Source organism: Pseudonaja textilis, chromosome 3 (genome assembly GCF_049901715.1).
Source record: "Pseudonaja textilis isolate UNSWEBS1 chromosome 3, rPseTex1.2, whole genome shotgun sequence".
NCBI lineage: Eukaryota > Metazoa > Chordata > Lepidosauria > Squamata > Elapidae > Pseudonaja > Pseudonaja textilis.
The window spans coordinates 174,961,446-174,976,839 of NC_141992.1; the positions used below are offsets into that span (position 1 = coordinate 174,961,446).

At 36.5% G+C, this 15,394-nt stretch overlaps 1 protein-coding gene across 5 annotated transcripts in view; it reads left to right on the forward strand.

The window, feature by feature from the left end:
* DPY19L4 (dpy-19 like 4) overlaps positions 1–15,016 on the forward strand; it is a 30,734-nt gene extending 15,718 nt beyond the window's left edge. For 3 of the 5 annotated variants that reach the window (XM_087931521.1, XM_026705957.2, XM_087931520.1), the window contains exons 6-19: positions 60–205; positions 1,151–1,274; positions 2,703–2,837; positions 3,043–3,174; positions 3,263–3,361; positions 4,559–4,632; positions 5,428–5,586; positions 6,268–6,384; positions 8,522–8,642; positions 10,410–10,466; positions 11,644–11,726; positions 12,927–13,059; positions 13,586–13,744; positions 14,606–15,016. In XM_087931521.1, coding sequence (XP_087787647.1) covers positions 60–205; positions 1,151–1,274; positions 2,703–2,837; positions 3,043–3,174; positions 3,263–3,361; positions 4,559–4,632; positions 5,428–5,586; positions 6,268–6,384; positions 8,522–8,642; positions 10,410–10,466; positions 11,644–11,726; positions 12,927–13,059; positions 13,586–13,744; positions 14,606–14,770 — 1,704 coding nt within the window. In that variant the 3' untranslated portion in view covers positions 14,771–15,016. The remainder of the gene's footprint in view (positions 1–59; positions 206–1,150; positions 1,275–2,702; positions 2,838–3,042; positions 3,175–3,262; positions 3,362–4,558; positions 4,633–5,427; positions 5,587–6,267; positions 6,385–8,521; positions 8,643–10,409; positions 10,467–11,643; positions 11,727–12,926; positions 13,060–13,585; positions 13,745–14,605) is intronic. The other 2 variants (XM_026705958.2, XM_087931519.1) reach the window with 2 other exon arrangements.
* Positions 15,017–15,394: the final 378 nt, after the last annotated feature.

A 15,394-nucleotide genomic window follows, 5' to 3' on the forward strand; every position in this document is an offset into this window, starting at 1 on the left:
ATAACTATCACTCAGTTACTATGTGTTTATAAAACAACATGTATCTTTTTACTTTTCAGGAAGTGATTGAGCCAGTCTATTTTTACATTGGCATAGTATTTGGGCTACAGGGCATCTATGTGACTGCATTGTTCGTAACCAGCTGGCTTATGAGTGGGACTTGGCTAGCAGGGATGCTGACTGTTGCCTGGTTTATTATTAACAGGTAAAATAAATATTGATTTTCTCTCTGCAATGCAGTCTTAATACACCAGATTTGCCACCTTCAGCTTTTAGGTCCAAATAAAGATGAGAGCAGCTCTGGGTAGCTTGGATTTGCCATAGTAGGTCTCTCAGATAACTTTCTGGAATGGTGTACCTAATTTCTTCTTGTTTGACATTAACAAATATATGCTAATATTAAAAAGTCAGGCAAAGCCTGCCTCCCCTTGGCTAATTTGAGCTGCATAGCTTTTGGAACTGTGGATGATCATTTCTTCCCCTCCAAGGATATTTCTTTTATCACTTAACTCTTGTTTTCTTGCCTTAACAAAACAAGCAACTGTATTCTCGCTAGGACTGATGAAACCTTAAGGAAGTGTTCTATTGGCAGATTTATGTGCAGTTTCCATTAAGTAATATTTTCTGATTGGAATTATTAGAAGAAATACTTCTCATGTTGTTATGACTGATCACCTGTTACATTTGGCTGTTTTGTAGAAAGAAGAATATACATTGAAAGTCACTGCAGTTGACATTGGGTGCAATTGTAGTAACTTCTCTTTCAATTCAAGGTTGAATCCTAATGATTAAATGGACACATCCCTTTTCTTTCTCAGTATCATACAGAAGTGATTGCCAGGGGTTTCTCTGTGGATACATTTTTTACTTCCAAGTTTACCCTGCAAAGATGGAATTTCCTACTGGTCTCTCATTCAAATATTAAGTTTTTTTTCAAGGTTGACAAGTGAAAAATGACAACTGCTTTATCGGAACTTGTTTCCAGCTATATAAAGCATAAATAAGAAGACTATATGATCAATCCCAAATGTGCCTATACTTCAAAATAGTAATACAGATGTGCAGTTTCTTAGAATCATGCTGCATAATTGAATATTCATGTTATAAAAATAAGTTAGTACATTGGGGTTTTTTTCTGCTTGCTTTTTAGAGCGGACACAACAAGAATAGATTATTCAATACCTGCTAGGGAGAACTGGGCTTTGCCATATTTTGCTTGCCAAGTTGCAGCTCTAACAGGCTATTTAAAGAATAATATAAACTCCTCTGCTGAGGTAAGAGAAAAGTGTTTTAAGTGGAAATAAAATGGTAAAAAATGGATTTTAAAAGGGTGTAAAGTAGAATATTTGGTGGGTCAAAATCACTTTGGGCCAATATGCTTTTGAGGGGATAGAACCGGTCTCTTGTTTTCTCCTTGTACATCTGGTTTTTAGAAAGATAAGTGTTTGCTAAAGCATATTTTTCTTCCTGAACCAGGAAACTATTAAGTTCCCCCTTTTGAAGGTGTGGTCCTATTCTGCCAATTTCTGCTGTTAAAACATCTGACCTTGAAATTGTTTGAGATATTTATGATCTCTTGTTGGAATTTTCTTCCTCTAAGCCTTTCTTTCAAAAGAGACTTTCGACATTTGCTTTGCAAGAATAAGTTCAAACATTGGACTCTCCCATATTGCTGTCTTAAGCTACGTGACTCTTGTGTGAAAACTGCCTGTAAAGGGAGCTTGCTTAAGAAGTCCCACTCCATATTTAAAACCCCTCCATTTTGGCTACAGAGACAGCATAGTGTTCTACCTTGACTGCTAGCCCTTGGTTACTAGATTCTTTGCTCCTCCTACCTGTGACAGGAAGACAAACACTTTCCTTTCTGTGGAAATTACTTTGAGGTGATTTCCATTGATAAATCTTTTGTATCACACCTTCTCCCCCATACTTGACACTTTTCCATTTGTTGTGCCTGTTGGTGGCCAATAGAAAAGAAGTTTTATTGTTTTACCATTTTCCCTATCACTTGTGCTAGCAAAACTCTTTGTCAGTTTTACTTGGTTAAGAAAAAGAAAAGAAAGACCCGCCATCTTCTCACATTGAAGCAAAACCATGAAATTTTCTGTCTGCATATTACTGACCCAGCAAACTTGCCTAGCCAAACTTGTAATTAATCGTTTGGAATGAAAACGGGCAGGGGGCTGAAAAGAGCAGAAGAGGTGGCTGCAGGAAAGCAGCTGAACATCTCACTATTTCACCAATCCACTGCTGAAATTAAGCGGGGAAACAGAATTCATCAATTAATGTCTCTTCAGGTGGAAGCAGCCCAACAGTGTCTGTGGAAGGAAGCAATCAGAGGGAAATGTGCATTCCTGCATACAGTGGCTAGATTTAGTGGAGTTTCTGATTAGATTCATCTGGAACTGCATGATAACAAAACTCCCAAGCAATTCTACCTTGTCTTTCCCAATATACATTCAAAGTTCCTAAGTTTAATTGGTTATTTGTAATGCTTTTTAAAAATGTTATGCAATATCGGGTTTTCAATTCAATTGTATAGAATGTGAAGGATGTGTTTCTTTTATTTTATATATATATATAATGTACACTGAAGATGGCATTTAATTTCGTTGTACGAGGTGCAATGCCAATAAAGTAAACTAACTAACTAAAACATTGTTTCCCTTTTCTTCTCTTCCTTCTTATTTATGCTTTCTCAGAGATTTTGCTACCTGCTGGTCAGTGCTTCAACATACACTTTTATGATGATGTGGGAATACAGTCATTATCTACTATTTATCCAAGCGGTCTCTCTTTTCCTGCTTGATGTCATAGGGTTCACACAGACAGAGAAGGTACCTGGACATTCAAACACATTCATTATAAATTTTTAAATTCAGATTCTGCTTTATTTTCTTTGCCTTCTATAAGCTCCATCTGTAGGATTAGGGCGCGTTTAGAAAATAAAAAACAAAGGACAGAGGGAAAATTATTGTGCAGTTGCAATTCAGTATTTCTTAACAATCAAGACATTTTGGTGTTTTATTTCCTTATCCGTAGGTGCACGAAATATATAAAATCTACCTGTTTTCCCTCTTCTTGGGATACGTGTTACAATTTGAAAATACAGCTTTATTAGTATCTCCATTATTAAGCCTTGCTGCCACAGCCTTGCTGGCAAAATACCTTCAGGTAATGTTGGAGGCATTATTTGTAGTTATGCACTTCTCTGTATTAAGGTTTAGATCGAGAAATAAACAGGTTTGTTGCTTTTTTGTAGATGAATATGAAAAAGGGAACTCTTCTTTCAAAGCTGCTGAAACTCGTCTATTTTTATTTGGTATTCACGGCCACAGTGACTTTGAATCTTACAATGAAGGTAATCTTTATCTTTTAAAAACTTTCTTTTAATTGTGCACAATAATACAGATAAATCATATATAAGTTCCAAGAGAGGAGGAAACTTCTGATAAAGCTATTTCCGTGTGTGTGTGTGTGTGTGTGTGTGTGTGTGTGTGTGTGTTTAAACTGGTAAAATAGTTAATGGACCAAGTCAGCCAAACCTCTCTGAATAGTAGACTAGAGTTAAAGGGATGAAAATTCAACCTCAGAGGACACTAGATTAGAAAGGATTAGAGTGCAGTGGGAAAAAGATATTAAATGCTCCAAATGTGTTTAAGCTGCTTTTTTACATATTTGAAATTAAGATGTTGATGCGAAAATTTGGGAATGGGGGAATGAGGGGAGCTAAAACAAAGAAGTAGAGGGCTCCTTCCCAAACTCTATCCAATGTTTTGATTACCAAAGTACAGTAAAAACAAAGTATCATTTTCAGGTAGTCCTTGACTTACAACAGTTCATTTAGTGACCATTCAAAGTTACAACATTACTGAAAAAAAGAGATGACTGTTTTTCGCACTTATGACCATTGCAACATCCCCATGGTCACATGATCAAAATTTGGATGCTTGGCAACTGGTTTATATTTATGACAGTTGCAGCCTTCTGACAAGCAAAGACAGTGGGGAAGTCAGATTCATTTAACAACAAGAAGTTGTTAGGTGTCACCTAACAACTGCAACACTTCATTTAGCAACTGTGGCAAGAAAGGCTGTAAAGTGGGGGATAGCTCACTTAACAACTGTCTCACTTAGCAACAGAATTTGGGGCTCTATTGTGGTTGTAAGCCAAGGACTGCCTGTATATTTATTGAGAAACTGCTAATAGCTAATGAAATTTCCAAAGTGAGTTCCTTACATTCCCAGTTTTTGCAGATAGACCTATCATCTCATCTCTACAATAAGATCATTAGTAATGATCTTTATAAGACACCCACCTCTTGTTGTCTTTGTTTTCTTAATGGGGTCTCCAGATTTTGTTGGACTCCATGCATGGGTAAAGAACACAGAAGCTGTATAGCAACTGTATCTGAAAGATAAAGGCTTCCCTTCAATCTTTTGTTACAGAAATTCCTTTTCTGTTAGAAAATGTAATGCCGGTAATCAAATGATACTTCTATAATCTCATATAATTCTGTTACCTGAGTGAAAAGAATGCTATCTTTTTTCTTTTTCAGACATTTATTTCCCATAAAGAAAATGAGAATTTAATTAAAGTCCTTGAAGTAAAATTGGGATTAAATACAAATAAGTAAGTTTGAAGTAATGATCTACATTATTGCAACATAGTTATTTTTATTCTGATACCCCTGTATGGTGATAATTTATAAAACAAAGAAATTAATAAACAGAATTCTAAAAAGTATGGGTTGTTAAACAATACATTTTGAGTTATGTTCTAAATTTTAACAAAGGAGAATCCAACCTCAGCTCAAACAGCATGAAGTATTTATTAGACGGTATTTTGTATTTGGTTTCCAAAAGGGATTAGTGGTACATAACAGTGCAATTGTAGTACTCTCAAAAGTTGCTGTTTCCTGTAGATGCTGCTGCTGTGTGAAAAAAGACAGCTACTTTTAATGGTGCAGAGAGATATTCCGTTGACACTTCAAGGCCTTTGAGAAATCCAGTGAGAAACCCTGCACAGTCCTCATAATTATGTGCTAGAAGCACTGGATGAGGGCCTTGCACCAGACAAATGGTTATCCAACATATTTTTAAAACTTCCTGTGTTGGAGCATTCACAACTTCTGGAGGCAAGTTGTTCCACTGATTAATTGTTCTGTCAGGAAATTTCTCCTTAGTTCTACATTGCTTCTCTCCTTGATTAGTTTCCACCCATTGCTCTGGGTGGAACAAATAAAATAAAACTAGTAGTGAAATAAGCTCTGTAAGTGGCCCTGTTTGTTCTTTTAAGCATGTCTGCAAAATGAAGACGTATTTAGGGAATATCCTTTTCCATGTGAAGTCAGTACAACACATTATTCTGATTGGCTGGGATCATGTCTGGCTATTTAATGTGTTTCGCTTCCATTGACATTAACAGGAACTTCACAGTTAATTGGCTGCTTTGTCAAGAATCACTACAGACACCATCCCAAGACTTCTTCCTGCGGCTCACTCATTCTTCGCTATTGCCATTCTACATTTTGGTACTAATTATTTGCCTTGCTTCTGTGGGTCAGGCTTCCTTTAGGAAAATGAGGTAAGTTGATTTTTATCAAGTTTAATTTTTGTTCCATAGTTTTTGTAGATGCTAGTTACTTGGCATAATTGATACACCCATTACATGTTGCGTAAGGTGAATAAAGCTGAATAAAATGGTAGAATTAAATCTGAATTCTACCTTCCTTTGCATACGGTATAAGTACAATACTTGCATGTCATATTTGCATATGTGTTCAACACTTTTGTCCTTTATCTTCAAAATTAGGTAGAAAGAATATGAGCTGTCTTTACGTTTGTTATAGCCTTTCTTCCCTCAAATACTTCCAGATCTATAATTGGAGCCTGTTGCAAATAGCTTATGACTATCTTAAAAAATCTTGATGTTAGAAAGCATTTCTCAATAGTTAGAAAAATCCAAGAATTTGTGATTAGTTCTTGAACTGGGCAGAATTCACTATCCATCCACACTCTGTTTATTGATCAATACATTATAGTATGTATTCAGAATGCCTGGAGGTATTTGTATCTCATTCTGTCCTTGGCTAACTCCTTTGCTACCCAGTTTTCTTGAATTATTGTTAAGACATCAGAGTTTAGATTTAAGAGAAAATATTATGAAGAGTACAACTGTTGGGTCTGATGGGTCCTTTAATTGTCAAGCAAACTCCATGAGAGAGAGGTATGATGACCCCATCTTCTTTCTCTTCCGATGTCACAGCAATAAACAAGTCAACGAGCCAACCACACATGAGGGCGGGATTGGTGAAAGACCAGAAGTAGCCTACCATATATTACACACAGTTTCCTTGGGGTTGCTTTCTATGATGATGGAAGGGTGAGTCCATGAGAAGGCTGCATGGATTTCTTTTCACTGGGAATGTGGAAGATATTACTGTTTATATTATACATCTGGTTTTATTAAAATTTCCCGGAGCATGGATAAGAGAGGAGTGATTTTTAAATAAATACTTGTGGATGGTTAATAACAGGCTTGAATTACAAGCACCTTTATATGGAAGAGGAGTTAAGTAGGGAGACTTGCAGTGGGAATCTCTGTTTAAGTGAATTTGTCATTATTACTTCTGTACTCATCAAAGTGTGTTTTGCATGAGAACTAGTAACATGGCAACTTAAGGCATTTGCTCCTACAAAGTGCCGCATTAATCCCCAAATTAGATTATTTTAAAAGGCAGTTATAAAAAAATAAGGTAGAGATATGTTTATAAATGACTGCTGACTGTGATTAGCCTTATGTTACTTTAAATATTGCTTATGGAATATCTCTGCATAGTTGCCTAGAAACAGTAATAAAGGAAAAATATATTTTCATGTTTATGAGCTTCTCAAAAGCATCTGATTGGCTACCATGAAAAACACAAACTGAAAGATTTTTGATGTTGTTATTACCTTGGTTCCCTTTAAAATAAATGATTACAAAGAACCAGTTGTCATTGTGTGAATTTTGATTACAAAATACAGCTTAATCTAGTGCATTACAGACTCTTATACTTGATATTGATCATTGCAGTATCAGACTTAGTTGGGCAACCTTAGAACCATGGATCAGGGTTGCACCTGAACTTTGAATTATATGCCCAGAGCCACACTCCAAGGACTAGTAGGAAAACCAGATCAAAGCCAAATTTGCTTTAATTTCATTTGTATGTAATTAAATAAAAAAATATTTCATTAGAAATAAATGTTATGTAATGTCTTTATATTTACCTTCTTTCAAATTCTGCAAGCAACTCTTGAACATCTTGCACGACCTGATATAAGGCTATCTTGGGTGCCTTGAGATGTTTTTGTTGCATCTTTCTAGCACAGGGATGTCATACTAAATTTCTTTGAGAGCCACATCCAGGTTGTGTTTAACCTCAGGGGGCCAAGATGGAAGTGGGCAGCTTGACATCACTCGTGTTGGGGGTGCCTGTGGTGGCCCGAGCTCTCTGCCAGCGAAAACAGGTTCCTGAGCTCTGTTTTCTGCTCCAATGGCTTCCTGCAACCCTCTGCCAGCAAAAATGGAGCTCAGAAGGTCCATACTTGGCTTTCCCGAGCTCCATTTTCACTGGCAGAAGCACCATGGGATGGTCCTTTGCTATCTCCAGGACAGCCCCACGGGCCTGATCTAAGTACCCCATGGGCCAGATCCGGGCCCCGGGCCTTGAGTTTGACACCCCTGTTCTAGCATGTCCATTGGCCATATGGGTTGGGACTAATAGAGGTCACACAGTTGTTATTTGTTCTTTAGAAAACAGAGAACGAAGGCTGCTTCTTATATGTTGCCCTTATATTTGAGTGAACAGATGTGGTGGGGAAACATTACCTGCTGTTCCTAGTTTAGGGAAAACTACAGAATCAAGACCACATTACTGAATAACGAATGTTCATATTCATAGGGTTACAGTATTTTTTTATTGTTTAGTATAATAAAGAAAAGTCACACATAGGTGAATCCTCCAGGGACTTGCAAATCTTATAGTTACAAATAGCTGACATTCCTGTTAAGCTGACATGATACAACTTTGAGCACTGCTAAATAAAAAAAGAATTTCTTAGATACACATAGAACACACCTAGGTTTTTGGTACTATAAAAGCCTTGACCATCCAAATACTTGACATTATCAGGAGGAGAACAGACAGAAAGGGATCCCCATTTGTTCTTGACTTCTCAGAAACAGCTGGTACCAGTTGATGCAAGAAACATTTTCACATGGTAACTGACTTTTACCCAGAAGTCTGTTTCTTTACCCAGAAATCACAGATTTCCATTTTGTTTCTTTGTTCCCATGAAACTGGTGCCCATGAAGCTATCTTAGAATTGGCAGTGATGTATTAATATAGTGCAGATGAAATTTAACTATTTCTCATTTCTCAAGTCCGAGTCCAATGGGTTCCGTCAAACTTGTCTTTTTTGCCACATCGGTACTGCCCTTTATCTTTTTTTCTGGATTTGTGTTGTTTCTCTAGAATGAAATATGTGTGGACTCCGTATGTTTGTATGATTGCGGCCTTTGGAGTCTGTTCTCCTGAGCTTTGGACGACTCTTTTCAAGTGGATCCGACTGAAAACTGTGCATCCTGTTCTGCTGGTGAGTTCATCTTGTTTATAGAGACTATAAGGAATGGCTGTATTCACTGGTGGGTGTATAAAAAGTCATCTCTCATCAAAATCATGATCTGCAGACAGGATATTCCTAACCCTTTCTAGCCTGGTGTCTTCTAAATATGTTCAGGCTGCAGCTTTCTGAACTCTTGGGTGCTTGGTCAAAGGCTGTTCTGAGTCTTTTAGGAGGGAAAGGGAAAAAAAGCCACGGGCTAGAACAAGATGCCAAAAAGCAGATTTGTTTTAGAGATAAAGGATAATGGATAGTGTATAATTAAAGAAAGATTCTGCAAGAGTACATAAGATAGTATTGTAGTATTTGCATTTGAAATAGTCTATTGGAATATTTAATAAAATATTAAAATGTTTAATAATGATAGATCTCAATATTTAATAAAATATTAAGGAGAATGTGTAAAATGATTAATGTTTAGTTATAGTTTAATTCTTTATTGTCTTAATGTTATTATAAACTTAGTATTTAATTTTTGTATTCTAAAATAATGTACTAATTAGAATTAGAATGGAAATTATATACTTAACTATACTATAAGTTTATTATTCTTTTAAGATGTAATATGTAGAATGTACTACGCAGAATCAGGATGGAAATTATGTATTATTTTAAGTTTTACTTTAGGGGAAGGCGTCACACTTTAAAAGTGATTACAGGGGAAATTCTTTGCTAAAGAGAAGAGATTCTGCCATCTTGATTATCTGGCAAAATAGCCTTCCCAAGGGCTAAAGATCAATCAGGAGAAGGAAAGACTATATTGGCAACCTGCTTAAGATGCTAAGTGGGTGCTGGATTATATCTTGTCTTCTTCTTTCCCTTGTGTTTGCTGCAAAGCAGAGGCTGTAGTAACATATGCAGTGGTGGTGTGCTACCGGTTCGGATTGGTTCTGCCGAAATGGTTGATCAGGCAAGAGGAGGGAAAAAAAATGCTCTGACAATCAGCTGAGAGGAAAAAGAAAAGAAAAGGGCAGGATTGGCCCTCCCACCCGTCCCTGCGCTTTCTCTTCTTTATCCTCTCAGCTGATTGGCACTGCAGGTCTCAGTTGGTATGGGGAAAGCTGCATGCTGGCGTGAGGCAAAGCACGCCCACCAAGCCACGCCCACCGAACCAGTGGTAAAACAATTTGAATCCCACCACTTGAACATATAGCAAATTGAATACTTGATTGAGTAGATGTCTGGACTTTATTAATGGGTGTCTCACTGGAGCTGCAAGTAAAGGCATTTTGGTATTTTATGTGTAGAAGTGTGTATGCTCACACATGCTTAGATGATACATAAGTAACTGTGTTCCTTTTGTATGTTCATTAACCATTTTTTACACATAAGTATCATCCATTCAAGTCTGGTAGAGCTACTATCTGCCAATTTTGTATTTTCTGGATGATAAGTCTTTTACATCTCTTCCCTAACCGAATACATTAGAGGCACAACTCTTTTGCCATTTAATGGTGGTGTATTGGCAGCCTGATATGTGGATTTCCTCATACAGCTGAACCACTTATTTTTGTACTTACTGACTGCTCCAAAAGAACTCTATATGCCATCTTTCATCCTTGTTAGGATATAATCTTACTTATGCCTATTAAGAAAAAAAAAAGATCAATGGGATATATTCCTAAGTAGAACTGTAGCCCCAAGACATGTACAGTAGTGATTTGAACGAATTTGCATGGGTGGGGACCAAAAAAGAAATTCTGAAATGTAACTATTTTATCTGTCTGTTTACTCTTCTAGGCTCTCATTCTGAGTATGGCTGTTCCAGCTATTATAGGGTTTAGTTTGTGGAAAGAGGTAAGAATAGAATATTATATACAATATCAATATTGCCTTCCCCCTTCTCCTACTAACTATGCAGAATATTGGAAGATTTAACGATAAGAGCTAATACTTGGTTTAGATCAGTGGTGGGTTTCCAAATTTTTTCCTACTGGTTATGAGAGTGTGCAGGACTCAAGAACCACCCTCTGTGTCAACGCTGGTGAGCTGCGCTGTTTTTTAGCTCAGCTGAGGCGCAGCAATCTGCTCTACCACGTGCATCACCTGAGCTAAAAAACAAGGGAATATAGGAGAGGTAAGGTGATGGGCAGGGCCAGCCAAAGGTGGCATTTGCTGGTTCCCCAAACTAGTCAAAATTTCCGCTACTGGTATGCCAGAACCGGTCCAAACCAGCTGAATACCACCTCTAGTTTTGATATAGTTCACTACATTATATATAGCAATCTTGCACAGAGAAATTTTCCCATAAAGATTAACTAAATGTCTGCACCAGTAGCACTAAAAGGGTATGGATACTAGTACTTTTTGTCTTAACCGTGATTGTACTTGGCTGACTTTGGATTCACAAGCTATGCAAGACTGGGCTTGGTTAACATTTGGATGGGAAACATCCAGTGAATACTAGGGCGATAAGCCACAGCAGTGTTTCCCAACCTTGGAACTTTAAGATGTGTGGGCTTCTTAACTCCAAGAATTCCTGAGTCAACATGCTGGCTGGGGAATTCTGGAAATTGAAGTCCACCCATCTTCAAGTTGCCAAGGTTGACACACTTTAGCTAGAGTGAGAGCTATCTTGCAAGAAAGCAGTGGCAAAAACTTTCTGTAATGCTGCCAAGAAAAATTACATGAACTGGACTTGAAGGAGGTTTTAGCTTTATGTCACATGCAATTCTAATAATATTTTTAAAAGATCTTTAAATGATGTTGAATAACTTAACAAAACTAATAGAATACCTCTATTGATAAGTTATGAGGTTTAATTAGATGTACTTGAACCCAAAAGATGCATTTCTATTAAGGTGGATTATGGCAAAGAAATTTATTTTTGCTATATGTAGCAAATGGATTTTTGAGCATGTAAAATGTGGTTTGGTGGGAGAACTAGAAAGGTTTTTTTAGTCCATTTTCCTGCATTATTTAAAGTTTTGTAATTTGTCTTCCCACAGTTCATAGCCTTGGTGCTTCCTTTTAGTTTTTTCCTAGGATAATGGCAGAACTCTCAGAGCTCCAAGAATTTTATGACCCTGATACAGTAGGACTCATGACCTGGATTAAGTAAGTAATCCCTATTTTTTTCCAACTGCAGAATATTTTGGTATTCTGATTCACAGTCACCATTTATCACATAGTGGGTTCAAGAATTCTTTCCTGAGTTTATCCAGGCTTCTTGTGGGCTATAGAACTGTTATCTGATAAAAAAAACAACAACTCTTAGTGGTTTAACCATATGAGCTTTAATTGATACACCATCATTTTCACATATTTGAAATTTGATTATTACATGGTGACAGACAAGGCTGTAGAACAAGGGTGGGCAATTAATTTGCCCACGGGCGAAATTAATCTGGGAAACTGGGACTATTTAGAGAGCTGAACTAATAGGGCTGCTGCCATCACTGCTGCAACTACTTTCACGAGCCACACAGAAACAACCAAAGGCCTGGATGTGGCCCGTAACAGGTTGTATGTGGCCCATGGGCTGTAGAATGCCCAGGTCTGCTTTAGAAACTCTCATGATACATTTGCACAAACCATAGTTTCTTTAGCATTAATATTTGAATCAGGAGCTCTGACTTGTTTCCTTTTTAAACAAGCCAGGAACTCAAACCAGCACTAAACAGTTCAGCTTACACAAGGTAAGAAGGAAGGACTAAGTGTCTATAGTTAACATAGGTCAAAACTACTCAGCAGCTTAAAAACAAAAACAGCATTTTCAATCATTGAAACAAAATAATAAAACTACATACCCAACCAAAACCTTTTCAAAGGCAGGACCACATTACGGATTTTATGATATTATGAAAATATGTGTAATTGTGACGGAAAAGGTGTGTTCATCTGGAAGCTGTGCCAAAGTACCACTGACTGTAGTTGCTTCTGGGCCATCAAGTGCCAGGCTTTGGGGCAGCAATCCTTTTTCCTGGCATAAACCTGCAGAATTGTTTTAAGATTTATTGAAGTCATGAGGATTAGGTTACCAGCATTTCAGCAACTGAACTATTTTCCATTAGAAGTCTTTTGTCCCCTAAATCAATTGGGCCAATCCTTTTGTAATTTCTTTATAACAACTTTTCTGTGAACTGGCAAGGAGGCAGGTCTTTTTACTGATTTACGGGTGAGCTATTTATAAAACCACCATCTGGATTCTTACTGACCTTTACACTCAGGAACAAAATCTGGCTCGAACAGGATTTCTGAAATCTACATGTGTCTTCATGGAATGTGTGAGAGACAAGGCCTCATTATTTTTTACAGAAGACAAGCTCCTATTGCTGCTGTCTTTGCTGGAAGTCCACAGTTAATGGGTGTAATCAGACTGTGCACTGGATGGATGGTGACAAATCTACCCCTATATAATGATGATGACCTGCAAAAGAGAAATGAAAATGTGAGTCTCTATTTATCCTAAGATAGCAGGTTCTTTGCATGTAAAACTAAAATTGGAACTTTTTTCAGATAACCTAAACTCAAACTTCATAGGTAAATATATAATGTACAATACTTTTCTCAAACTCTGAATCTTGTGGCAGCTTCTCTTTATCCAGGAGTCCAGATAGATTTTTCACAGAAAGGCATTGAAATCTATTCTGAAACTGCAGACATAAAAAAAAAATGTTTTAGAGGGCTGGTTCTTTGTATCACATTCTCCCATTTTTCTGCCCCTCATCTAGCTTTATTTTACATTCTGGGGAGCTTCTACATACTATGGCCTGTCCATAAGCACTCCCTATAGACAATCCCAGATTTCCTCATCTTTTTGGATAAAGCTGGGAAGAGAATGGGTGGTTTTGTCTCCAGCCCCCTTATCTTCTCTTCCAAAATGATAACCAGCTGTTGCTTCCAACATACGTATTTTCAACTTTTTTAAAAAAAATACATTAAAAAAAACACTTAAATATCTTTTAAATCCATAGATTTTTCAGATCTATTCCAAAAGATCAGCTGAGGACATCTACAAAATACTCACATCTTACAAAGCTACGTATCTAGTCATAGAAGATTCAATTTGCAATGAAGTTGGACCAATGAGAGGATGCAGGGTTAAAGACTTATTAGATATTGCCAATGGTCATGTAAGTAGTAGTGTGACATAATTCAGCTGCAAGCTCTTGTAGTTTACAGGATATATTAATAATTTGCATAATAAGCGTGTTACAAATCAATGAGCCAAATCCAGCACATTTTGTTTTGGAAGCAAGATTTATTTGCTCGTTGGTAATTGCTACAGATAAATATTACATAGGATACATCTTATGACCTATTCCTCTGTACAACCTGTATAAGATTCTGAAAAGCAGTCATAGAAGGTAATCATAGCTGAGCAGTGCATTGAAACCAAGTTCTTTTGATTTAGTCCAGTGCCACAATGTGAATGCTACATATGCTACATACACATTTAAAGTGAAAGAGCAAATCCTTTAGGGACCAGTTGTAAGTCCCTTCATTCAACATTGTCATAACTGGTCTCTAAGCAAATAGTCATAAATCGAATACTAATATTGGTTAAGATGGTGATGTAGAAATTAAGAGACTGTAAATTCTAGTTCCTCCTTGGACAAAACCTGTCATTTTTAGCCCATCTCACTTCACAGGTTTGTTCTTATGGAGAAAATTAGAGGGAGAAGATGCATTGGTATGATCCTTACCATGAGTTGTGTACAAAACAACTACAGTGGAATAAAAATCTTTTTTATAAAGCAAACAAATTAACTGGTTACATGCGTATAACATTTTTACTTTTAAAAATTGTTCCTGTTTGTAAAAAGTGGAAGTGTATAAGGTGGAACCTAATATTGTAATAATATTGCTACTTTCATATTGGCATTAGAAACATGAATGTATTTAATTAAGGATTCCAAAATAAAATGTGTTTGATTTCTCCCTGAAGATAAATATTTATTTTGCTTGTTTATTGTTTTCTTGTTTTCCTCTAGGTTTATTATGAAGAAAATGACAGCTCTGGCTACTCAAAATATGGGCGGTTTTGTCAGGAAATCAAAATGAACTATTCTCCATATGTGAATTACTTCACTCGAGTATACTGGAATAGGTCTTATTTGGTATATAAAATCAATTCTATAATATCTTTTCAGTCCTGAGATATTTGCATCCTTTGAAGATGGACTCTGCATATTTTTTTTAAAAGGCTGAGGTTTCCAATAAACCTTTTTTTTATTGCATATAAATTGCAGATGCACACAATAGCACATCACTGACTACATGAAAACTGCATAGTGTATCCTGCATGACTATTACAGACTAATTGACACAACAAGAGAGAGATATTTCCAGAACTATAGAGGATACAACTGTCTTCCAAGAATTAAAAGGCATCTTTTTAGCTTTTCAATTTTAACACCAGTTTGGTTTCAATTTCATAGCAATTACCTTTGTTTATTTTGGCATAAATACAAAAAAAGGATAAGAGAATTTGCTGGACATTATTCTCCATATATTATTCTCTCTCTCTCTCTCTCTCTCTCTCTCTCTCTCTATATATATATATATATATATATATATATATATGTATGTATGATATATATATGTATGTGTATGTGTGTGAATACACACACACACATACATATACATATACACATACACACACACACACATATATATATGTATATGTATATGTATGTATATGTTTGGGAGTGGTTGGATGGGGAATGTTCTGCTATTTTCATAGTTTGGAAATCCCACTATATTTCTGAAATTTGTTACGA